The 24814-nt window shown below is 53.3% G+C and overlaps 2 protein-coding genes across 5 annotated transcripts; both read left to right on the forward strand.

The window, feature by feature from the left end:
- Positions 1-576: 576 nt before the first annotated feature.
- NOP2 (NOP2 nucleolar protein) lies at positions 577-10410 on the forward strand. Of its 2 annotated transcripts, none has more exons than XM_063094699.1 (16): positions 577-674; positions 932-1038; positions 2182-2224; positions 2399-2487; positions 2833-3065; positions 4410-4465; positions 4559-4689; positions 4789-4988; positions 5135-5224; positions 6041-6128; positions 6205-6345; positions 6970-7109; positions 7260-7349; positions 7510-7632; positions 7754-7982; positions 9612-10410. In XM_063094699.1, exons 2-16 carry the CDS (start codon positions 936-938, stop codon positions 10280-10282), a joined length of 2427 nt encoding a protein of 808 aa, XP_062950769.1. In that variant the 5' UTR covers positions 577-674; positions 932-935; the 3' UTR covers positions 10283-10410. The 2 variants fall into 2 exon arrangements, with proteins under 2 accessions (XP_062950769.1, XP_062950764.1); XM_063094694.1 differs by having other exon boundaries at positions 935-1038.
- Positions 10411-10923: 513 nt separating this feature from the next.
- Positions 10924-24194, forward strand: IFFO1 (intermediate filament family orphan 1). Of its 3 annotated transcripts, none has more exons than XM_063096043.1 (9): positions 10924-11702; positions 15423-15483; positions 15603-15698; positions 16464-16604; positions 17493-17650; positions 17733-17901; positions 18096-18188; positions 22285-22415; positions 23140-24194. In XM_063096043.1, the coding sequence occupies exons 1-9, from the start codon at positions 10942-10944 to the stop codon at positions 23240-23242; spliced, it is 1713 nt and encodes a 570-aa protein (XP_062952113.1). In that variant the 5' UTR covers positions 10924-10941; the 3' UTR covers positions 23243-24194. The 3 variants fall into 3 exon arrangements, with proteins under 3 accessions (XP_062952113.1, XP_062952114.1, XP_062952115.1); XM_063096044.1 differs by having other exon boundaries at positions 23144-24194; XM_063096045.1 differs by having other exon boundaries at positions 17733-17853.
- The last annotated feature ends 620 nt before the right edge of the window (positions 24195-24814 follow it).

Genomic DNA, 24814 nt, shown 5'->3' on the forward strand with positions numbered 1-24814 from the left:
TTGTGACGATAAAATCAGTGAAGTTCTTGGAACAGTTTTCAACACCTAGTAAACACTGCCTTAGTGTTAATTCGGAGCAAGTCTGAGTAGGTTTTTCTTGCTGGGTTGTGCGAAACTGGGATGCATGATGTCTTCCTCCCGATCTCCAGATGTGAACTTATGCAGAAGGGAAGCTTATCTGACCCAGGGGTCTGGCGACAACAAGGAAGAGGGCTTTCAAGCCAAAGGGTTGGGAGTGGGAGGTAAGTGGCATGGAATTCCACGATCTCAAGGCTGGGCCTAGGGCACTGGACGCCAGGGGCGAGGCCCCGCTGCTCTGTGCTGGTTCCAGCGAAGGGCCGGCTTTCTGCACCAGCTCTTCCCGTTGCAGCCGGCCGTGAGGCTGAAGGCCAGGGAAGGGCAGGTGCGCCAGCAGCGGTTCCGTCCTCCTCCCGACTCGCTCCTCGGCGGGTGTGAGAACGGCGCTCTCGGCGCGCCTTCCCGGGCGCGTGCACGCTGCGGGTCTGCGGCCGACCGGGCACAACCGGAAGGGGCGGGGCCGCGGGACGAGCGCGTTTCGTGCGCCTGCGCGCAGCGCTTCCGCGGAGAGGGGAGGTCGGGCCCTGGCTCTGGGGTGCACGTGGGGCGCGGCGCGGGGCACCGAGGGAGCGTCTGGGGCCTGGACCTGCTGTCCGGTGAGCCGGGGTTTCGCGTAGGTCCAGAGGAAGTCGAGGAGCGAAGGGTGGCCGCGCTGGCCTGGATCGAGGCATGGGAGTGGGCGCAGTATCCGGGTCTCCGGGTGGGAGCGGCGGCCCGGTCGTGCCTGGAGAGGGCTGTCGGGGTTGCCGAGCCCAGGCTGTGGCCGTGTCGGCTCTGACGCGCTGGGCCTGCGTGCCGCCGTTCCCTTAACAACGCGCGCGGCGCCACCTTCTCGCGTTTCTATTTTCCCCAGTAGCATGGGGCGCAAGTTGGACCCTACGAAGGAGAAGCGCGGGCCAGGCCGAAAGGCCCGCAAACAGAAGGGCGCCGAGACAGAGCTCGCCAGATTCTTGCCTGCAGGTGAGGCGCAGTCGTGGCCCCTGCTCCCCAGCTTATGCTTGACTCTGTATTATAAACCCCCGACCTTTTTGGTCTCTGTGTTCACCTTCTGCTCCAGTGGAATCGTCTCTGTATGAATTACTAGGAAGTAAGTACAAATGAAACAGCTATTGTCGTTACCGTTTAGAATGTAGGGAAGATGTGACAGGGACACAAGTACCCATGCAAGGAGAGGCGCGGTTTAACGTTGTGAGAGTTCAGAGGAAAGGGGATCACAGGCAGAATTTGAAAAGATTTTGTTAAGCTGGGTTTTGAAAAATGAGTTACATTTAGCAAGTGGAGGTAGGGGAGGGGGCAGGCCAATCACTGAACCGCCTTTTGGAAGAGATGGAGATGGGCGAGTACGGATCTGGTTCCCACATGGCGAGTGGTCAGTCTGTTGCATCAAATACTGGTGGGAGAGAAGTCTGGGTAGGGAATTCGTGTTGGATGTTGAATAAAAGTTGGAGGTTATTGGGCATTAGCGAGTCCTAGGCACTGTACGTATTTTTGGGGGGGCGCATGATATCACTTTATCCTCCTAGAGTCCTGTGAGAGAAGTACTGTTACAGAAATGGATGCTGACAGTTCAATCCACATAGAGTTATTAAGTGACAGGGCTGAAACTTAAACTTTTTATTTTTTGGTGAATGTATGAAAAACAGTAGTAGCGGACTTAAAATATACTGCAGTTGGTAACTGCTTAAATTGAGGGTAAGGGAAACGGCAGAAGAAGAGATAAGTCTTGAGTCCGTGTTGCTATCAGACTGGTGATGGTTTTATTGAAGTCTGGAAGGAAGCCCAGTTGGATTTCATTGTTGAACGAGAGGAGTGCTTCGTCTCTTTACATCGTTTATCCTCCTCCTGGTAAAGTACTGTGGAGTGAGTTACAATCTACTCCTATAATTATTGTACTAATTCTCTTCCACCTTTTTTTTTTTTTTTTTGGCAACTGGCTGGTATGGCCGTCTGAACCGTTGACCTTGGTGTTATCAGCACCATGCTCTTCCCAGTGAGCTAAAAGGCCAGCCCCTCTACCCATTCTTACTTCTGCTCCCATTTCTCTTTTTTATTCCCCCTGTAACATCCTATTCTGCCTTCCCTTAAAATTTTTTTTTTTTACAGCTGGCGAAAATTCCAAGAGGCTGTCTAGTCGTGCTAGAAAGAGGTGAGTGTGGATGTCCAGACTTAAATATGTTAAGTGGGTACTGCTCATCTTCAGCCACATGGGATAGCTTGATGGGGGAGAGGGTTAGTTGTGCATTCTCACGTTTTCCCTGTGATGGCAGATGGCAGAGCCTGGAGGTATGCTCCCAGTTCCTCACTCTTTATATCTTTTCAGGGCAGCAAAGAGGAGGCTGGGGTCTGCTGAAAGCCCTAAGACAAATAAGTCTTCTAAAGCCAAACCATTGCCTGAAAAGCTATCAAAAGGTCAGTGAAAATAGGTGCTACGTGAGGAATCCTCTGGGTCCTGGGTAGGGAAGGACTTGCTGAGCATTTCTGGAATGAAAGGAACTAAGACAGGACTGGCCCGTGGCTCACTTGGGAGAGTCCAGTGCCAAGGGTTCGGATCCTATATAGGGATGGCTGGTTAGCTCACTGGATGAGCACGGTGCTGACAACACCAAGCCAAGGGTTAAGATCCCCTTACGGTCATCTTAAAAAAAAAAAAAAAAAAGGAACAAAGACATTGTTAGGGGGGTAGAAAATTCAGGCTCTAGGGGTGTGTGGCTGCCATTAAGCCAGGATTCTTCAGACCCTATGGAATCTCTGCAGGAGCTGTCCAGACACCGGGTAAGAATGGAGCCCAGTCCTTATTTAATGCTGCTCGAGGCAAGAAGCGCCCAGCACCAACCCATAGCAGTGATGAGGAAGAGGAGGAGGAAGACTCTGAAGCAAATGGTGTGGTGAACCAGGGGGACTTCTGGGGCTCTGAGGACAGTGATGCTGATATGGTAGATGACTATGGAGCTGACTCCAACTCAGAGGATGATGACGAAGGTGAAGAGGTGAGATTTGTCTTCAGGTATTCAGAAAGGGATCCTTGCTTTTTAGTTTCTTTCCGTACTTTTGAGACTGCCCCTCAGTGACAAGGATAAGCCTGACTAGAGGAGAGGGGTTATAAGACTCCATCACTGTTTTCCTACTGCGTTGCATCCTCTCTCAGCACACAGGCAATTTTCAAAGAGCTGCAGGATAGAGCGTTTTAAAACAATGAGAATGCTTAGTGCTGGCTAGGATGGGAAGGTGAACACTTGTCTGCTTCCCTGGTGGGAGTAGATGTGCATACACATTTTTTTGTAAAGCAGGTGTTATCTGAGAACTTAAATAAGTTTCTTCCTTTTTCTTACATAAGCCACAATGTTTTTTAAAGAAAGTTTCTTCCTTTTGGTCTAGTAATTCTTTGTTTAGGAAAATGATCCAAAATGTAGGCAAAGATTTATTTACTGAGGAGCAAGAAGTAATTTATTAGACAATTAGCATGTGAGTATATCATTAGAAAAAATAATGTAGAATAACAAGAGAAAGTCCCCATTTGTACCCCTTTCCCACAACCTTGTATCTACAGTTACTGTTTTCAGGTTTGCAGGCACTATGTGAATTATAAAAATTCTGGAAATTTCCAAAATTATTCAATATGTTGAAGTAATTCCTAAGTTAAGGCCCAGTGGGGGGGGAATAGGGGTACATGAGTTATGGTTCATGCATATGATGAATTAACATTGGCAATTATGTCTGAAAATGCTTGTGTTCTAACTGAATTTTAAAAAGTAGGAAGCAAACTTGAAAATGTGTTGTGATTTGAACTGTGAAAAATAGAGAGTAAATTGGGCCGGCCCGTGGCTCACTCGGGAGAGTGTGGTGCTGAGAACACCAAGGCCACGGGTTCGGATCCCATATATGGATGGCCGGTTCGCTCACTGGCTGAGCGTGGTGCTGACAACACCAAGTCAAGGGTTAAGATCCCCTTACCGGTCATCTTTTAAAAAAAAAAAAAAAGTAGAGAGTAATTTATAAAGTCTGGAAGAAAATATGACAAAACAGTGCCCAAGAGAAATTTTTGTCCCTCTTTACTATGTACAGATATTCATGTTTCAAAATTTTTTTTCTTAGTGGAAAAGGGAAATACACATAAAAGTAGAAAGAACAACATAATGATCCCTTTTAATCTATCAGTTTCAACAGGGATCAACATTGTGCCAATCTTACCTTCATTTCTTCAGCTTCCATATTTCTTACTGAGAGCAAGTGTTACATTTATATGTAGCAAAAAAGTAAGATGCAGGGATGGCGAGCACTACACAGGGTGGTGGAAGGGCAGGCTTGCATTACCAGCCCTTGCCTCTTTTCAGTTGCTGCCCATTGAAAGAGCTGCTCAGAAGCAGAAGGCCCAGGAAGCTGCTGCTGGGTGAGTTTTGGTAACTGTTGAGATGGAGAATAGGCAGCAGCTGGGATGGGGGAGCTGTGAGGAAGGAGGTGTCTGTTTTGTACCTGTTTCTAGGGGCCAGTGGAGTGAGGAAGTGTCACCAGACTCGGGCCCCACGAAGGAGGACGAGGCAGACGGGGGCCTGCAGATCAATGTGGATGAGGAGGAGCCGTTCGTGCTGCCCCCTGCCGGGGAGATGGAGCAGGATATCCTTCCAGCGCCGGGGCAGGGGCAGGAGGAAGGTGCTTGGGAGAGAGGATTTCCAAGCCCTAGGACATCATGAAACAGTTCCTTAACAGCCCCACATGCCCATGCTGCAGACCTGCAACGAGTTCACAAGCGGATCCAGGATATAGTGGGAGTTCTGCGTGACTTTGGGACTCAGCGGGAAGAAGGTCGGTCTCGTTCTGAGTATCTGAATCGGCTCAAGAAGGATCTGGCCGCTTATTACTCCTATGGAGACTTCCTACTTGGCAAGCTCATGGACCTCTTCCCTCTGTCCGAGGTACTGGATTGCCCATCTTGATGCCTCTTCTGCTTTTCTTTTCTCACCTTCTTATCCTGTGTTAGGGAGGTGTTCAGCCCCCTGCTCTCATGTCTGACTGAGCTCCTTGGCCAGGCTGACTTATTCCTTGCTGTCTCCCTCCCCAGCTGGTGGAGTTCTTAGAAGCCAACGAGGTGCCTCGGCCTGTCACCCTTCGGACCAATACCTTGAAAACCCGACGCCGAGACCTTGCTCAGGTGAGAGATGGGTTTTGAAGTTTGCTCATCTCAGGGAGGGACCATCTTCTAGCCTCAGGGATTCCCCTGTCCCACACTGACTGCGTGCGGTCTTAGGACCTAGGTGTGTCTTGTTATAAGCATCATCCCTGAAGGTAAACCTGGAGAGGCCTGGTGTCTCTCTCTAGTGGGCTAAGGGCCTAGGACCTCTGTGGAATGGGAAACATTCCTCCAACCTCTCCTTTTTATGATTGAGATGGGACATCTGCATCAGGATAAAAGTGCTGCCTTCCAAGGAAATTGGAGGAAGATCATCCAGAAGCTGGGGAAACTGATTCCTGACCCCAGAGAAAGATACACATGTACAAACTGTATTTTAAACTCATTTCCAAGGGTTCACAGACCCCAGGTTAAAGACCCCTGTTGTAAAGTCTAGTGTGGACCTGTCGTATATTGTGTATCTCATGATGTGAAAATAACCCAATAATTATCTTTAGTGTGTTTTAACCAGTAACATTAGATTTTAGGAAGCTGAGGGGCTGAATCTCTTGGAAAATCAGAATCCATTTTCAAGAAGTAAGACAGGAAGTGGCAGTCTGCTCCATTGAGATGGAGTTCAGACCTTGAGTTAGGAGCCTTTGGTTAAGAAAAAAGGGCACCGTGGAATGAGATGGGACAGATAGAGACTCCTCAGTGAGTCTGTGATGACTGTTCTGAGTAAGTGCTTTAGGAGCTGTGGTGCTGTGGACCTGTTTATAGACCGTATTTTCATGTCTTCCTCTGTTTTCTGGGTGGAGTTGCCTGTGAGGTTTTAAAAATCATCTTTCTTAACTTCAGGCTCTAATCAATCGTGGCGTTAACCTGGATCCCCTGGGAAAGTGGTCAAAGACTGGACTAGTGGTATATGATTCTTCAGTGCCCATTGGTAAGTGTCTCCTGCCCAGTAGCCCTTCTGCCCCTGTCCTTGTCCCAGCATGTCACAGGGTCGTCCTCTTCCACAGGTGCTACTCCTGAGTACCTGGCTGGGCACTACATGCTTCAGGGAGCCTCCAGTATGTTGCCCGTCATGGCCTTGGCACCCCAGGAACATGAGCGGATCCTGGATATGTGTTGTGCTCCTGGAGGAAAGACCAGCTACATGGGTATGAGAAGGACAGGCAGGGTGGGCTTCATCAGGCTCTCTGCTTCTGAAAGTGGACAATGTTGGTGACTCACTAGCGCTCATGGAACACAGTACACAGGCAGCTATGGGGAACGTGGTGAGGAGCAGTTTCTCTAGTTAGCCGGGGTTCCAGTGTCAGGTGTGCCACTTATACCCATCTCCCTTAGGCAAGCATCTGATTCTCTTTTGTCATCCATAATATGTGGTAGTAATAGTAGTTGGGTTGGTCATTGTATTATACTTGGGCTGTGAGGGTTGAGATAATGCTATTAGAAGTCCTTGGCCCAGTGATCAGCACATATTAAGCAGTCGTAAACATTTTATTAAATTGTTGTCACTTTAAAAAAAGTAATTTCGTCTGTAGGACCAGAAGGACATTCAATAAAAATAGGAAAACCACATTAAAAGGCTTGCTCATACCAGGGCCAGTGCAGACTGGGTCGACTTATACAGTGGGCAGTGAGGAGAAGGGCTTGGTGGCAGTTAAGTTTGCCTTGAAGTGATGAGACGTCACCTGTGGCTTCCTGGGCTGGAGGGTGGGTAGCCAGTGCAGAAGCAAGCAGAGGAGCGAGCTGGTCAGCACCGTGGCCCTCCCTCCCTTTAGCCCAGCTGATGAAGAACACAGGTGTGATCCTTGCTAATGACGCCAGTGCTGAGCGGCTCAGGAGTGTTGTGGGCAACCTGCACCGGTTGGGAGTCACCAATACCGTTATCAGCCACTATGATGGGCGCCAGTTCCCCAAGGTGGGACTTCCCCTATGAATGTCTCTTCTCAGGCTTCTTCTGATTTTCCGTCTCCCTTCCTGACATCAGAAGGTTTAGACTTGCCCCTAGGAAATAAGTGGTGTGCTTTAGGTACAGAAAACATCTGACTAAATTACCCATTTTCCCCAGGTGGTGGGGGGCTTTGACCGAGTACTGCTGGATGCTCCCTGCAGTGGCACTGGGGTCATCTCCAAGGACCCAGCTGTGAAGACTAACAAGGTGAGGGGTTGGGTGGTGGGACCAGCTGAAGAGGCCTTGGCTGGTCTTGTAGAGCTGGAACGTGAGGAAGTGGAGCACTGTGGGCAGTCGGTAGCTTACCTCTCTCCTCCTGAGGCTGCCTTTTGAGATTGGGACGCTGCTGGGTCTCTCTTTGGGACAGGATGAGAAGGACATCCTGCGCTGTGCTCACCTTCAGAAGGAGTTGCTCCTGAGTGCTATTGATTCTGTCAATGCCACCTCCAAGACAGGAGGCTACCTTGTCTACTGCACCTGCTCTATCATGGTGAGGCCTCTGCCATGGCAGAGCAGGGGAAGGCAGGGCTGGGAGGCTGTTTGCCCCTTGGAGTTCCCTTCAGCTCTAGCTCTGCTTTTTCCTTCCATCTTTGTCTTTCCCACATATCCAGGTGGAAGAGAATGAGTGGGTGGTAGACTATGCCCTGAAAAAGAGGAACGTGCGGCTGGTGCCCATAGGCCTAGACTTTGGCCAGGAAGGTTTCACCCGCTTTCGAGAAAGGCGCTTCCACCCCACTCTGCGTTCCACCCGACGCTTCTACCCTCACACACATAATATGGATGGTTTCTTTATTGCCAAGTTCAAGAAATTCTCCAATTCTATTCCCCAGTCCCAAACAGGTAAGTGAGCTGCTCTTTCTACCTTTCATCGCCATTTTTGCTCTCTGCCTTTCAAGAGATTTTATAATGTGACTGTAGAAAAGGAAAGGATTTACAAGGGTACTTCAAAAAGTTTGTGGAAAAACAGAATTTAAAAATAATACAAATCTTGGGCCGACCCCGTGGCTCACTTGGCTGAGCGCGGCGCTGGGAGCGTCGAGGCCGCGGGTTTGTATCCTATGTAGGGATGGCCGGTGTGCTCACTGGCTGAGCGCAGTGCAGACGACACCAGGCCAAGGGTTACGATCCCCTTACCGGTCACAAAAAAAAAAAAAAAAAAAAGAAAGAAAGAAAATGCAAGTCTTTCCGTGAACTTTTTTTTTTTTTTTTTTTTCTTCTTTTTTTTTGACCAGTAAGGGGATTGCAACCCTTGGCTTGGTGTTGCCCGCACCGTGCCCAGCCAGTGAGCACACCGGCCATCCCTATATAGGATCCGAACCCGCGGCCTCGGCTCTCTCGGAGCGCCGCTGCGCTCCCAGCGCCGCACTCTCCCGAGTGAGCCACGGGGTCGGCCCTCCATGATCTTTTTGAAGGCCCTTTTTTGCATGCTTGTATGAGAGACTCCTTTCATCCCAACTAGGATTGTTCTTGAGCTCTGGACTCTATTTGAATAGGTTAAAGTGTTCACACGGACAGGGGCCTTTTCCTTTGTTCTGCCTGGTGGCTGCAGTTGTTCTGCATTAAATGCATTCCAAATGTGGGTTGTGGTTTCTTTTCCTTCTTGGCCCAAGGTTGATAATATACCTCTGCTGCCCCAGCATTCTCGGCACTGGGTTGGCACAGGGCTCCACAGAACTATCAGCAGTTCTCTGAGCCCATCACAGGAATTGCAGATCGTTTTCTCAACCATCTTGGAGTCTGTCCTGGTTGTTAAGGGGAAGGGTGGGGTTTTCTGAAACAGGCTTGAGAGCTCTGCATGCTTGGATATAATCCTGGGTTTAGTTGGAAGAGGGAGAAAAGAGCTTCTCTGAACACAAACTGCATGATTTAACATTTTGATTTGAAATTTTTTCTTTCTAAATGATGCTCCTTTACAAAAGTCACATCTGCGTGTTAACATAGAACAAAAAAACTTAAGTAGCAAAGTTTGCTGTAACTTAAAAAGTACATATTTGATATGTTGGTCCTCACTGATATTAGCTTGTTTCTAGTTGTTGAGAATGTGCTTTATTTTCCTGCATTTTGTCAAAATTCATGTGGAAAAAAAGTCTTTTCTGATTACAAAAAATAAAGCTCAGTGCTTCAAATTTATTCAGAAGACCCTGGGACCCACCTCTTCCTTAGAGTGTCTTGTTACCTGCTATCTGCACAGGGGTGCAGCTTCCTGTAAAATCATTTTGGGCCCAAGGATAGGCTGTGATCCTTTCTCAATACACAGTTCAGATAAGATTTGAGTAAAGGCCAGGTTATAATAAAGATTATGAATCTAGGTAATCTGCTCTTAGGCACTGTCCTTACTGGTGGAACACTTGGCCAGCAGATGACAATTCCCATGTTTCAGTAACCTCTGCTTGTCTCCTCCACTAAGATCCAAGACCATTTAGTGATGTGGCCCATTTTCTTAAACTCTGTGTTTAATTTCAATCCCAGGAAATTCTGCAACAGCCACCCCTACAAACCTAGACTTGCAAGATCTGAAGGGTCAGGTCATCCTCACATCTGAGAACAGCAGCCAGTCCGCTAAGAAGGCCAAAGGGGCTGCAAAGGCCAAGCAGCAATTGCAGAAAAAACAGCAACATCCCAGGAAGGCCTCTTTTCAGAAGCTGAATGGCATCTCCAAAGGGGCAGACTCAGAATTGTCCACTATACCTTCTATCACAAAGGCCCAAGCTTCCTCTAAGTGCCAGGATAGCAGTCAACCAGCTGAAAAAGCTGAAGTGATTGGGGAACCAAAGATGACTGGGAAGCTAAAGCCACAGTCATCTAAATTGCAGTCCTCCAAGAAAGTTGCCTTCCTGAAGCAGAACACCCCTCCCAAGGGCACAGACACAGGAACACCTGCTGTGCTGTCCATCTCCAATTCCCAGGCCACCCCCATGCCTAAGGACTGTGATCAGCCCCTTGGGAAGGCCAAAGGGGCAGAGAAGGTAAAGCAGCAGTTGCCAGAGCAGCCTTTCCAGAAAGCTGCCTTTCAGAAGCAGAATGGCACCCCAAAGGGACCTCAGATTCCCACTGTGTCCCCCCTCAGTTCCAGCCGGCCCCCACCAGCAAAAAGGAGGAAATCTCAGTCCAGGGGCAACAGCCAGCCACTTTTGTCTTAGATGGGTGGATGAAAAGTAGACTGGGGTGGCTCACTGACATTGTCACTGGGTTGGAAGTCTTACCTCTGCGAGGATTGCTTCCCCACTGTGCATACACATGAAATTTAATACACGTTTTACAACCTCTGGCCACTGTATTTTTTTTTGGGGGGGGGGAACTGGGTATTGTCTTGGCTGCTGTAAGGGTAGAGGTGGGAAGGTGGGACTGGAGTCCTCTGTAGAGGAAGAGTCGTACTACTGAGAAATCCGGCCGTTTTCAGGCTCCCGAGATCACTGGGTCTCCTCGGAACGAGGGCCGTGGAGTCAGAGCCAGGGTGTTTGGACTCTGGGAAGGGCAGCGTAATTAATGGAGGTGTAGGGGAAGGTGGGCTTTCCGCCCCAGAGCCGGTGGCGTACTGGAGGTGCTGGGTTTTAATGCCGCCCTGGATGGCTCCGGGCTCTCCCTCCTGCGCCGGCGGCCTCAGACCCGGAAACGTGCAGCGCCCAGCCTCCAATCGGGGCCTCGCGTCCGCCCCCTCTCGGACCGCCCCCCGGCCGCTGCCCCTGCGCCGGGCCGTCTGATTGGTCGGCCGTGTCCCGCGGGCGCCTCATTGGCTCTTCCCGCTCGCCCTCCATCCTGTTCCTGCACCGGTCTCCATCTCCCAGCAGAAGGCGCAGCCATGAATCCGTTATTCGGCCCCAACCTCTTCCTCCTGCAGCAGGAGCAGCAGGGCCTGGCCGCGCCGCTGGGGGACCCTCTGGGAGGCGACCAGTTCCCCGGGGGTGGGGACTTGGCCCCGGCGCCGCTCGCCCCGGCCAGCCCCACCGCCTACTCGCCGCCCGGACCGGGCCCGGCGCCCCCCGCAGCCATGGCACTCCGCAACGACCTGGGCTCCAACATCAACGTGCTCAAGACCCTGAACCTCCGGTTCCGCTGCTTCCTGGCCAAGGTGCACGAGCTGGAGCGCCGGAACCGGCTGCTGGAGAAGCAGCTGCAGCAGGCGCTGGAGGAGGGTAAGCAGGGCCGGCGGGGCCCGGCTCGCCGCGACCAGGCCGTGCAGACCGGCTTCGTCAGCCCCATCCGGCCCCTGGGGCTGCCGCTGGGCGCCCGGCCGGCCGCCGTCTGCGCCCCGTCGGCTCGGGTGCCGGGGTCGCCCGCGCGCTCGCCCGCCGGCCCCCTCGCGCCCTCCGCGGCCTGCCACTCGTCGCCCTCCGCCGCCTGCTCCTCCGCGGCCCGCTTCATGCCCGGCACCATCTGGTCCTTCTCGCACGCCCGCCGGCTCGGGCCGGGACTGGAGCCCACTCTGGTGCAAGGGCCGGGCCTGTCTTGGGTGCACCCCGATGGGGTGGGCGTCCAGATCGACACCATCACCCCCGAGATCCGCGCTCTCTACAACGTGCTGGCCAAAGTGAAGCGGGAGCGGGACGAGTACAAGCGGAGGTAGGGACCGGGAAGGTGGGGACGGGGCTCGGTGTCATGCCACACGCAACGGCCGGGAGTTGGTGTGCGTTCCGGAGCGAAGACTCAGGGGTGAAAGAACAAGAGTACAGTTGGTGCTGCCTAACGGGAAGCTGGGGAGGAGTTGGCTGCGGGGGGACGAGGATCCACAGAGGATGCAGAGGTCCCACTCGAGCCGGCCGGGAGGGGGGCTACCGGAGAACACGGGGATTCGTGCTCTTCTGGCCTGTCTCTGTCTCGTCTAGGCTACGGGGTTTGGAGACTGTGTCAACGGGGGGTTGCGAGGTGGGAAAGAGATGCAGGTCGGAGAGGTCTGCATCTGGGGTACCTCTTCCTACCAGGCTCGGCCCTGGGGACAGTTTTAGGATATAAACTTCACGCACTCATCGAAAGTAAGAGGCAAAGGATATATAGCTTTAACCTGGGAGACTAGATTAAATGAAATTGGAAGGGGGCGGTGAGGGAGGGGCTGCGCCCTGCCGTGGGCCGTCCTGTCTCTGACGTTTTCCTAAGCAAATGTCCATGGAGATCAGGTATCTGCTCTCGTTCCACAGGAAGGGTTCGGGAGACTTCAAGGCATTGCTTGGAGTAGGTGAAAAAAATGGGAAAAGGACGAGGAAAGGGAATTCCCTAGGGCAGGGGGAGGGGCTGGTAGTTGTCTCAGGGCTGGGGAGGGAGTCTGTGGGTGTGTAAACAGCAAGGTGGAGGAAGCGGGGACCCAGCCTGCAAAGGCTGAGCAGGAAAAAGTTGGGAAGACGGACACACCCTACGACTGTGAGGCAGCCTGGGGCGGGCCCAGTGTGTTCTGAGGATGAAGGTTTGGCTTTCTGAGAGGAACCCAGGCCTCCCTGTGGCATAGCAGAGGGGTGCGGGAAGGGATGTCATGCCAGAGTGCCAGCTGTGTACCAAGTGGGTTCCTTAGGTGGCTGGTAACCAGGCCATGGGACAGGAGCAGGAGCTCAGCCAGCGCTTTGCAGAGTGACCGATGCCATGGTTGAGGAGGGACGAGGCGACAGTCGGGAGGAGGCCTTGGTTTGGGGCCTCCAGTCTTGTCTCAGCTACTGTGACCCCTGGTGGTCAGGCCTGTTGCAGCCCGCTGTAGCAGGGGTTGGTGTCTGGTTTAGCAGCGGCCGGCCGAGGGCTGGCTGAACATTCTAGGAAACTACGGCTGGGTCTGGGGGCAGTCTTTAGGGACCTTTAACCTGCTGGAGTCTGCCAGATACCGAGCAGCAGACTTTCTGAGGCTGAGTCCTGTCCTCATGTTGGCTTCTCCGTTATGGTCCATGTTTTAAGTGTGCTTGGGAGTTTCAGTTGTCCTGAAGCCATCATTCAGGTGCCACCCAGAACCAGCCTGCCCCTGCCCCTACAGGAGTTAATGCAGTCAGCAACGGAACATGGACAGTTTTGGAATACATCCATAGCCACAGGAACAACTGTTCTCAGGGGCACTTATTTTTATTTATTTTTTTAACTGAAAGAGTGTTTGTCCTTGGTCCAGCTGTCCAGGGCAGCAAAGAGTTATTCCTTGGGGACTGATTAGCTCATCGCTCTGCAGCACATTGCTGTGCAGAGGGCTCTGTAGCTAGAATCGTATGGTACGTGACACTGGCAGTTACTCATTCTTCCACCCCAGATATCCTGCCCTTGTTCTGGTCTCTTTATAGCAACACTACCTCCTGTCTTTAGCCTGGAAGGCAAGGGATGGCTTGAACGCTAAACTGGAAAGGAGTTGAGACCTCCTGGGTTCTATTTTCAGCTCGCCTGCCTTATGTGACCTTTTTCCTGGGCCTCAATTTTCCAATATAGGAATGGCCCCTGCTTTCTCTCTTCAAGGATAAAATTTATTTGGAAGAGAGGTGTTTGGTAAATGCAGAGTACATGGAAATTGCTCAAATTCTGCCCACAATTAAAGGAAGCTTTTAAGTGAGACCACATTGAATAGAGGTCAAAGTAAACTTATTTGTGCAAAAGTCTGGCTGGAGAGCAAATAGAATCCTAGTGATCTTCCAGATGATTCATTTTCTGATTTTTTTACCCAGTAAGATTTCATTAATCTTAATCTTTATCTAACTTCCTTATTTAAGTTTCCACATGAATTTATTTTTATTGAGTTCACTGTCAAACAATAAATACTTCCTGCCCCCCTCCCCCCATGCATCTTGTCCAGGGTTACCGTCCCCTTGTCAGTCTTGCTTTCTTCGTCTGGGGACTCATGGATTCCAGAGGCATGAGGGTACCACATACCCTGCCTCCATGTTGTAGATGAAGACACCAAGGCCCAGAAAAGATCGGGGTCTTACCTAAGAAAATATATAACCCGGTCCTTACCAGGGCCCTTCACTGGCCCCGACTGTCTGGATGAGAGTGCCACAGGGAAAGGGAGAGGGACGCGTGGCGCTGACAGGGAGGGGCAGCCGAGGCGATGCTGTTGGGAGGAGAGCTGCAGTGCGGCTGAGAGGAGCAGGGAGAGCAGGGAGAGGTGGGACTGGAGAGGGCCAGAGAGGAGAACAGACGGGGCGGGGGGGCGGGATTTGATCCCAGGCGACAGAAGCTGCTCTCTTGGACTCTAATTTTCTTTCTCTCCTCTTTGCTGCTTCCTAACCCCCTTCCTTGTTTGAAGTCTCTTTCTTGGTGCAGTTCTCCTTCCTCAGGCTGAAAGAAGCCTCTCCAGAATGTGGCAAGAAATGAGTCATATGAATAGGGTCTGAGTTGTGCTGCTACTCCAGACCCTGTAGAGTTCCGAAATGACGGGGCCAAGTCCGAGGCGGTGGCATTGCCCCCGCGCCCCCTTCCATCTCTGTGTTGGAATAGAACATGTGGAAAACCCAGCCCTGGAAACACGTCCTGTGCACCCTGCCCTCTGGCCAACAGTGTCTTCTTAGCTTCCTTATGGCCTTAGTGTCTGAATTCTGGATCCCGGGAGATGTAACTTCTAGTTTGCATCCACCATACTGAGACGCACCTTCACATGCTCTTATTTCTCTCTGCGTTTGGGTGCTTAGTAGTCCTGGGCTCCTGATGTCCACTGCTTTCATGCTGCTGGGGTCTTCTGGCCTCAGGGCCAGTCCTGTCACCTCTCTATGGCTCACTTAGAGGGGGCTCTGGGTGGGCATTTTCTGGAGCTTGTTGGGGAAGGACTTTGAGTGTCTCCTACCAGGCTCTTGACCAACTCTGTTGATGCAGTATGTGTCCTGCAGATGCCTTTACAGGGTTAAGTGGTGCCCCAAGAGGCAGGACAGCGGGCTAGACGAGCCTGTTCTGGTGTGGGCAGGAGGCGGGAGACCGGATCTGTGCGACTGAAGGTGGGAGACTGGGCTGCGTGGCGCTGGTGGTCTGGTGTGGGCAGGAGGTGGGGGATGCGGTCAGCCGGACAGCTGGTTGAGTTGGGGCCTGAGCGGGGATGGGCACTGCAGAGGACCCGAGCAGCAGCAGTTGCTCTTAAATATAGTTCCTGGTGTGTGGCCCGGAGGTTCCGGGAGGGCAGCTGGCAGCTCAGCACTTGCCAGGAAGTGTGGAGCCGCCTGCCAGATGCAGTGGGCCACTGGCTGGCAGGCCAGATGACTCTGTCCCCTACGCCTCCCTATCTAGCGAACTGGACTTAGGGTCTGAGGCCTGAGCCAGAGAGGTGGGGGACAGGCTGCTGTCGGGACAGGGCAGGACCAGGTTCCTAACGCTCTCTCCGCTCTTCCTGGTGTCTGCCAGGTGGGAAGAGGAGTACGTGGTGCGGACGCAGCTGCAAGAACGCGTGAATGAACTGCAGGAGGTGAGGGTGGCCGCCTGCTGCCCATGCTGCCCATGCTGCCGCGGGTCCCCCGGGGCTGTGTCCCTGGCCCCCTCACCTCTGGCAGTGCCACTGATGCCAAGGTTTTCTCCTGACTGTAGGAAGCTCAAGAGGCCGAGGCCTGCCAAGAAGAGCTGGCGATGAAGGTGGAACAATTGAAAGCTGAGCTTGTTGTCTTCAAGGGGCTCATGAGCAATGTGAGGACAGCAGCCTCTGCTCTTGCCCCTGTGGGGTTGGCTTTGGGCTGCCCAAAACCATGTGGCCTGTTGATGGCCTGTCCACCACCCCTTGCCCTCACTTTGCCCTCCCTCGTTTGTTTCTCCCCCTTACCACCACGATTCAAGAGAAAAAGAAGGAATGGAAGTGTCCCTGCTGCGTCACCGAGGCAGTGCAGCCTCCGTCGTTACTAGAGGCCTAGAGGCCGTTAAGTGGGCTCTGCAGCGGGGCCATCTAGGGTCAACTCTTGGCTCTGCAGTGCTAGCAGGGTGGCTGCGGGCAAGTTCCTTACCCTCTGGATCCTCACCTGCCTCTGTACCTCAGCTGTGGGCCTGAGAAAAGAAAGGCACGCACTTTGCAGAATTATTGCAGAGATTACAATGCACTTAGGACAGTGCCTGGCACATACTTAGTGCTAAATAGCTTGTGTTGTTATCACTACAATAATTTCACCACTCGTAGTCTCTCTCTAGGAACATAAGTTCCAGAAGGATAAGGGACTGCTCTTGTCCCAGGCACTAGAGGGCTCCTGGCTGGCTGGGGAGTTAGTTGCCTGAGCAGCCCAACCTGTGAGCAAAGCGCTGTGGGGAGGCCACGGGGAGAGCAGTGCCTTCTGCCCCGGGAGTCAGACACTTCCTGGAAGGACAGTGACGTGTGAGGGGAAGGATGAAGGTCTTGCCTAGGTCTTACTTGTCCTTGTCAGGAGTACAGGGCACCTCCTCACTGTTCCCCATGTTCCCTGGCAGAACCTGTCAGAGCTGGACACCAAGATCCAGGAAAAGGCCATGAAAGTAGACATGGACATCTGCCGCCGCATCGACATCACCGCCAAACTATGCGACGTGGCCCAGCAGCGCAACTGTGAGGACGTGATCCAGATGTTCCAGGTGAGAGGACTGGCCGCCCTGAGCTCTCAGGGGAGGCTCGGGGCAGGCCAAGGAGCTTCCATTGTGGCCAGCCTGGAGCGCAGGCCCTGCCCGCCTTGGGGGGCCTCCTCCTGGCACCTGGGGCCCTCGGTGGGACTAGGCTGGGGGGCAAGGAACAGCGTCAGGAGAGAAGAGCTGGAAGCGTCGCTAACGCTGTCTCTCTCTCCCTCTCTCCCTCCTCTGTCTGCTTCCTGTCCTCTCTTCCTTTCACCTTCTCTCTTGCTTTCTCCACAGAAGAAGCTGGTTAGTGCGATCTCACGCAGCTTATCCGTGTCTCGGTCCGGCTGCCACACTAGCCAGGCCCTTTGGCCGTGGGTGGCGGCCGCGGCGCTGGCGGGCACAGCTTCCTGCCCTCCGCTCTGTTTCCCTCGCTGCCCCGCTCCCGTCGTCACTCTCTCTCTTTCCTGCATTTCTTTCTCTCCTCTTCCCACTGGATTTCCAGATCTGGATGTGATTCAAGTTCTCCTCTGTAAACACCGTATCCTCATCCTCCTCGCAGCCTAAAACTTTCTTTTTAGTTGAGTCATTTCATCAGAAAGACTTTTTTTAGAAAAAAAAAATCCTCCTTTGCCATTAGCCATCTTAATGGGTCCTGACAGCCATTCCTCCCTTACCTTACTGCTCTCTTTTCTCTGTTCCTCCCTCCTCTTCCTTCTCAGCCTGCGGCCCTGTCCCGTCTGTGTCTGTCCGCCTGCCTCTTGGTGACTCCGTGTTTCTGTTCCTGTCACTGTGACCGTGTCTCTCGACTTCTGTCCCCCTCCCCTGCCGCCCGTGCCTCGTCCCCTCCCGCCCTCTCTCCTGCACCAGCCGGCCTCGTCTCTGTAGTCTCTGCCCTTGTCTCCCATTAAGGTCCCATCCATGGGGGGGCGGAAGCGGGAGCGCAAGGCTGCCGTCGAGGAGGACCCCTCCCTGTCGGAGAGTGACGGGGCCCGCCAGCCTGACGGCGACGAGGAGGACAGCGCGGCCCTGACCATCAACGAGGAGATGCAGCGCATGCTGAACCAGCTGTGAGTCCACAGCCCCGCGCCCGCCACCGCCCGGGCCGCGCTCCGACACCTGACCCCTGACACAGGGCTCCCCTGTCCCCAGGAGAGAGTATGACTTTGAGGACGACTGTGACAGCCTGACTTGGGAGGAAACTGAGGAGACCCTGCTGCTTTGGGAGGACTTCTCAGGCTACGCCATGGCAGCTGCAGAGGCCCAGGGAGAGGTACCCGTCCTCCCAGCTCAGGCCCCTGGGCTCTGCCTCTCCAGCTCGGTACCGTCTCCTGCCCGCCCTCGCACCTCGCGCCGTCCCCCCTGGCCACCATTCTTTACCTGCTTCTTTGTCCTCCTCTTCTTTCTGCAGTGTCCTCTCACCTGACTCCCTCTCCCCCTGCCTTGCCCTGTGGAACGTGCCCCGTCCCAGCCCTCCCGGTCGGCCTCCCCCCACTTCCTTTTTTACTCCAACAGCAGGAAGACAGTTTAGAGAAGGTGATTAAAGACACCGAGTCCCTGTTCAAAACCCGGGAGAAAGAATATCAGGAAACCATTGACCAGATAGAGGTAAGGGCCCCGGTCAAAGCCGGGGGCTCGGTTAGCCAGAGGGCTGTGAGCGGGGCTGCAGGTGCCAGGGCCTTGCCCTGCGGGACCCTGGAGACCATGCCTTCCCCCTTCTTCCTCGGGGAGGAGTCATCTCTCAACTGTGGCACTGCTGGTGGCTTCTTAAGACCTTGCGCTCTGGAGCAGACAGATGTGGGTTCAAATCTCAGCTCTATCACTTTCTACCACTGTTAACTTTTAACAAGTTACTTGTTCTTTCTGAGCCTGTGTTTTTATTTATTATTATTATTATTATTATTATTATTTTTTGTCATTTTTTCGTGACCGGCACTCAGCCAGTGAGTGCACCGGCCATTCCTATATAGGATCCGAACCCGCGGCGGGAGCGTCGCCGCGCTCCCAGCGCCGCACTTGCGCCGCGGGCTCAGCCCATGAGCCTGTGTTTTTATTTGTGAAATGGGAATCTGAACAATACCTCCCTCCCCCCGGGTTGTTTTGAGGATCGAATGAAAGAATGCAGAGCCAGAGCTGAGGGCAGTGTCTGGCTCCTGGTGAGTGGAACGTAATGGCTTCTTCTATCAGTACTAGTACTGTCAGGGCCTGGCACTCAGAGATGGCCTTGGACTCTCCTGCTTCTTCCACTCAGCCTTTGAGGTAATGAGGAAATCCCCATTCTTATTCCTGGGCCTCGAGGAACCTTCTAGAGATGGCAAGTGGAGCTGGTGCTTTAACTTAGACTCTAGGCCTTTAGGGCTGCAAGGATTTGTGGCACTGCAGAATGGTGGTTGCTGTGGGAAGAGGGTTGAACATGATTCCTTGGGAGCTGTCCTGCCCGTGTGTGAGATGGTCCTTTCCCAGTGCTCTGACTTGGGGCTGAGGTGGGTAGATTTCTGTGACTCTCAGCCTCTCTTCAAGTCCGTGTGGTATATGCATACAGCGGCCAGTCCAGTCCCACCTTATCCTCGGGCAGTACGTTGCAAGACCCCCAGCACATGCCTGCAGCTGCAGATAGTACCAAAGCCTACATGTACTGTTTGTTCCTATACATGCATACCTATGGTAAAGTTTAATTATAAATTTGGCACAGTAAGAGATTAACAGCAATAACTGATAATAAAATAGAACAGTTAGAACAGCATGCCAGCATCATTACTACTGCACTTTGGGGCCATTATTAAGTAAAACAAGGGTGAGTTGAACACAAACACTGCGATACGGGGACAATTGATGTGAGACAGCTGCTAAGTGACTAATGGGCAGGGAACGTCTGCATTGTGGATGTGCTGGACAAGGGATGGTCATGCCTGGGCAGGGCAGAACTGGATGGGCAAGATTTTATCATGTTACTCAGAAGGGCGCGCAATTTAAAACTTATGCATTGCTTATTTCTGGAATTTTCCATGTAATAATTTTTGGCCGTGGTTGACCGCAGGTAGCTGGAACCGTGAAAAACCAAACCACGGAAGGCAAAACCGCGGACAAGGGACTGCCGTACTTTTATTGCTCTTATACTGCCTGCACTTTGAGAAGGAAGTTGAGAAATTATTTTCCTACATATTTATCCTCCCAACAAATATCAAATGGTCCTGTTCCCCTAAGCAAAACCTTTTTTTTGGTTTTTTGCCCCAGGCGGACAAATGCTAAATTTTAAAGGCACAGCCAGATTATGCTACTAGCTACGGACACAGCAGGGGGATGGATCTTCTCCACTCCCCTGTTTGCCCTGTCTGTTGGTGGCCTCCCTCCCTGTCCCCTCCTTCCTTACCGGATTCTCTCTGGAACGCCCCTTTTGGATGGTGCACTTCAGTTTTGGGGTTTCCACAGTCCCTCAGCCAAGTGGCCTTGGAGTAGCAGTTGGGGGCTGCCATCTCTTCTTGGCTCTTCCCCCAGACTGGAAGTGCCTACTTTAAAACATGACCTGGAAAGAAAGAAAAGAATCAGGGCTGGCCCGTGGCTCACTTGGGAGAGTGCGGTGCTGATAACACCAAGGCCACGGGTTCGGATCCCATATAGGGATGGCTGGTTGGGTCACTGGGTGAGCGTGGTGCTGACAACACCAAGTCAAGGGTTGAGATCCCCTTACCGGTCATCTTTAAAAAAAAAAAAAAAAAGAGAGAGAGAGAGAGAGAGAAAAGAACACCCTAAGTAGAGCGCCTGCCTGTCGAGCTGTTTGGGGGCATCTGGCCTCTCCCTTCCCGTCCTGTGGCCGCAGAGGCCTTGCGAGTGCTGGCTGGGTGGTTTCGGCTGCAGCGTTGTTCCCGGGGATCCATTTGGAGCACCCGAGATGCTTTGATTTTTGGGACCTTGGGTCTCTCCAGGTCGCTGAGATGGAGGCAGGCACCCGTCCGCAGCACTGGGTGCTCAAGCCAAGGCCCGCACTGGTGGGCCCTTCTCGCCCACCTCCTTGCCTCTCCCACTTCTCCCCATGCTTCCCCTCCTGCCCCTGGTCACACAGTGAGTCTGGAATTTTCTAGTAGTTGTTGAGGATATCTTCTAACTTGAATGGTCATCTTTTCATCTCATCCCTGTTTTAAATGTGGATTAAAGGGGACATAGAAACATGTAGGGACTGCTGGTGGCAGTATATTGCCTTGTATTTTGATGGAATCTATTTGGTTCATTTCCTTCATCCCTGTTCCCTTGAATGATGGATTCCAGAACCCACTCCCCTCCGCTCTGGCTTCCCCAGGTGGAGAGATGGGTGTGCAGGTGGCAGCCAATCCGAGCACGAGCTGGTGGCATCACACTCTCCTCCGAGACTGAACGGTCAGCACCTCCTGCCCCTGGCTGCTGTGGACCGTGCCTGCCGCGTGAGACACACTCACTGGGGCTTCTGACCCAGCTGGCCACCAAGTCACTCCCAGCGCCGCTGTCTTGCCGTCTCTTTTGTCTGGCCCTGTGACCCGTTTCCTTTTTCTCCAGTTCTCCAAGTGCCCATCCTTCGTCTGTCCAGTTCGGATTAGTAATGGGTGGTTTCCTCCCTGTCCAGTCCTCGCTGCTCACGGGTGGCTTTCTCTGCCTTCTCTTTGCTCTCAGGCAGTCAGGCAGATCACCTCCAGGCAGATCACCTCCAGGCAGATCACCTCCAGGCAGTCTATTCTGCTTCCCCTTCTGGCCCCTGTCCTTTGTACCCAAAACAGAGAGAGGCCGCAGATTGTCTCCAGCCCTGACCGTTTGCGGCCTGGCAGCTCGGCTCTCCCTCTAAGGCTTCCGGCTGCCAAATGGGCTCTGGGAGGGAGACTGCATTATTTTGATTCTGAGCCGACATTTTTCTTTTTTTCAAAAGATGACCGGTAAGGGGATCCTAACCTTTGACTTGGTGTTGTCAGCACCACGCTCTCCTAGGTGAGCCACGGGCCAGCCCTGAGCCCACATTTTTCACATATGACATTTCTGAAGTCAGGATGCATCTTGTAATCAGTAGGACATTCAGTATGACAGTCTTCCTTTCAGTGTCTGAAAATGGCTTACAAGTGAGAACATAGTGGTCAGGAGAAACGGATAATTGAGCCCCTCTAACAGCACAGCCAGGCTTCCTCCCACGTGAGGAGGACTCCTGTGGATGCGTCACAGCTGGGTGGTTCCCGTGGAGGCACTGGGCATGCCGGGGTCACGTGGGCCTTGCCAGTCTCAGAGGCGCTCACACGTTAGTGAGGGAGATGGCAGCTGGGACCAGCCATGTACAGGGAAGAAGGGGTGAGCCGAGCCCTGCAGGAAGCCCCGGGGAGGAGCAGCGTGGTCCGTGGCAGGGTGCCCTGTGCAGGCAGGAGCACCAGGCTCCATCCTGCCTGCGGTCATCCTCCTTTCCTCTGCTCTTCTCAGCCTCTTGAAAGCGTACAGGCCCGCGGCAGACACCTCTGTATTCCTCTGTAGGCAGCTTCCCAGGAGAGCCAGAGGGAACGGTTGTATGTTCGGTGCCTCTGCCTCGATCTGCTTTCTTTTTTTCTTTTTAACTCGGAGCCTTCACCTCACGGGGGTGGCTGCTGGCTGGTGCTCTCAGCGCATCAGCTCCTCGGGGGCTGGGGGTGGGGAGGGAGCCGAGGCACTGCGGGTGCCTGCCCTGGGCCTGCTGACCACGGCCCCGCCCTGCCCTGCACAGCTGGAGCTGGCCACAGCCAAGAACGACATGAACCGGCATCTGCACGAGTACATGGAGATGTGCAGCATGAAGCGAGGCCTGGACGTGCAGATGGAGACCTGCCGCCGGCTCATCACCCAGTCGGGAGACCGGTAAGGGCTGCCCCTGGAATGCAGGGCCCACCCGCCTGCCTTGGTGCCTGCCTCCCCAGGGGACGCAGGGAGGCAGGGGTGGGACAAAGCCCCCTGTCCAGCAAGCCCTGAAGACCCCAGGCAGTGACTCGGTTGCTTGTTGATATGACCAACAGCTTTCTCTCCCTTGGCAGTTGGACGATTGATTCGTGTGTCCGTGGCTGGAGGGCTAACACCTCCCCCTGCCACCCACCTGGTGGTTCCCCTGTTAGAGACAGCCGAAATGTTGGCAAGTGACAGAAGGGATATAGGGGCACATTTTTGTCTAAAGTCAGGGCCATGATTTGTGCATTTTACCCCGTGTAAGTTATACCTCAAAGAAAAAGTAAATTAAAAAAAAAAAAATCACAAAAATACTACAGATAGACATAAAGCCAGGGTTCTCAGGCCGGTATTCTCAGGCTCAGGCAGCATCTTGTAGTGACCTCAGGTATTTCTGACGTCTGAGCCTCTGAGTTCCTAAGATAGACAGACCCTTCCCCTCATCAGGGTGGGGGGAGATGATTCTTTCCTCCCCTCCCCCGTTCCCTCACCTGGCACCCCCGACCCTGATGGGGTGGGCCCCCTGCCCTTGTCTAAGGTGTTACTCACCTTATCTGACAGAGGATAAGGCCCCAGGAAGAGGAATGCCAGCGTCATCAGGATTCCTGCCTGCCCCAAAGTGACAACTGGTGTTTTTTTCTAGAAAGTCTCCTGCTTTCACTGCGGTCCCACTCAGCGACCCACCGCCACCAAGTGAGACTGAGGACTCCGACCGAGATGTCTCATCTGATAGCTCCATGAGATAGGGCCTATCTCCACCGGGCTCCGCGAGGCCTCACACTGCTGGGAACTCACAGAGGCCAAGGGTGGGGCTTTGCAGAGGGGACCGTCACTTGTACCACCCACGGCACCAAGCCTGGCCCCCAGGGCTGGGGCGCTCCTCCCTTGCACTTCTTCCCTCAGTCCTCAGCCTCTCCAGGGTTCTGGGGTGTCTGGAGCTAGGCTTGGCCCTGCCCTTCCTGGGCGACTCCCACCAGCTGGGGCTCTCCTGCCTTCATGCGTGGGTGTCTGCTATTTCCCCTCCTTTAAAATGCTGCCAGAGCGATCGTGGCGCCTTACCCGCTCCATCGTGTAAGGAGTGTGACTGTGGGAGCTTCCGTCCGTCCCTGTGCTCTAGAACCAGCTCACTGTCTGATCTGTGCTGGTGCTAACTGGCCCAGGCACTGGTATGGGGAGGGAATGCAGCTGGAGGTCCGCAATGGCTCCCGTAGCACCTGCAGCTGAGAGGGCCTCCTTGGTACAGGTAGCTGTCCATGACAGGCGCTCTGCCCTGCACTGTTGTCCACGTGCTCACGGCTGTCCGTCTGCCGACTGTGCAGTGTATGTGGCTGTAGCCCTTCCCTCGAGGCGGTGCCATGCATTAAAGGGGCCCCAGTGCCAGGACTGGCTACAGGATCCTGAAGGGAAGTGGAAGCTGTCGCTCGTCTCCCAGTCCCTGCTGAGTGACAGAGAAGGCAAAGCTGCTTGTGTGTGTGCACGTGGGTGCATGCGTGCCTGTGTGCTCAGGGTCTCAGTTTCTTCAAGTATCAGCTGAAAGTGTGCCTCCTCTGTGTCAAAGCCATACACCGAGACCAGCAGGCTGACAGATGTCCCTGACCTTGGAAAAGCTTGGAGACACTGGGGAGACACGATCCAGAATACCTCAGTGTAGGAGGCTGTGCTGAGCTGACATTTGGATTCTTTAATAATAATGAAACTGGCGAGTATTTATCGAGCACGTTTGTGTCACTGTTTCAAGCACTTTCCGATATTAACTACACAACTTTAACCGAGGATTGTACTATTGTTTCCATCATCTCCATATTACAAGTGTGCATGTGCAAAGGGGGACAGTCATTTGCCCAAACTAGTGGTCTTCAAGTGGCAGAGCCAGGGCCTGAGCCCTGGTCACATCATGGGCTCCAGGCCTGTGCTCCTCCCCTCTGAGGAAATAAGTCACCCTGACACCTTGCACATCTGAGTTCCCCTTCCTCACAACTACAAGAGGTGGGCATTAACTTCATCTCATTTTACTGGTTTTTATTTAGTGCTTACTATATTGGCCAGGTTCTGGGCATTTACACAGTTCACCTAAATTTTTCCAAAGACCTTCAGAGCTGGGTACTATCATATTCTCATTTTGCAGATAAAAATCCTAGAGCACAGGACACTAATTTGCTTAAGGTCTCACAGCTGAAGTGGCAGAGGGGGCATTTGCTTCCTACTCCAGTCTGCTTCAGGGAGGTCAGGTCATAGGGCCCAACTCCAAAGCCCTGGCTTCCTGTGCTGCTGTTACCCTCCCTGGGGCTGCCCGACAGTGCTAGAGGCAGCCAGGCGCA

Source organism: Cynocephalus volans, chromosome 1 (assembly GCF_027409185.1).
Source record: "Cynocephalus volans isolate mCynVol1 chromosome 1, mCynVol1.pri, whole genome shotgun sequence".
Classification (NCBI taxonomy): Eukaryota; Metazoa; Chordata; class Mammalia; order Dermoptera; family Cynocephalidae; genus Cynocephalus; species Cynocephalus volans.

Bases quoted from the DNA above. Each gene is read 5' to 3' on its own strand.
- IFFO1 (XM_063096043.1), top strand. From the start codon at position 10,942: ATGAATCCGTTATTCGGCCCCAACCTCTTCCTCCTGCAGCAGGAGCAG. The intron at 11,703-15,422 runs GTAGGGACCGGG...GGTGTCTGCCAG, and splicing joins CGGGACGAGTACAAGCGGAG to GTGGGAAGAGGAGTACGTGG. The intron at 17,651-17,732 runs GTGAGTCCACAG...CCCTGTCCCCAG, and splicing joins CAGCGCATGCTGAACCAGCT to GAGAGAGTATGACTTTGAGG.
- NOP2 (XM_063094699.1), top strand. From the start codon at position 936: ATGGGGCGCAAGTTGGACCCTACGAAGGAGAAGCGCGGGCCAGGCCGA. The intron at 2,488-2,832 runs GTCAGTGAAAAT...GAATCTCTGCAG, and splicing joins GCCTGAAAAGCTATCAAAAG to GAGCTGTCCAGACACCGGGT. The intron at 4,690-4,788 runs ATATCCTTCCAG...TAACAGCCCCAC, and splicing joins TGCCGGGGAGATGGAGCAGG to ATGCCCATGCTGCAGACCTG.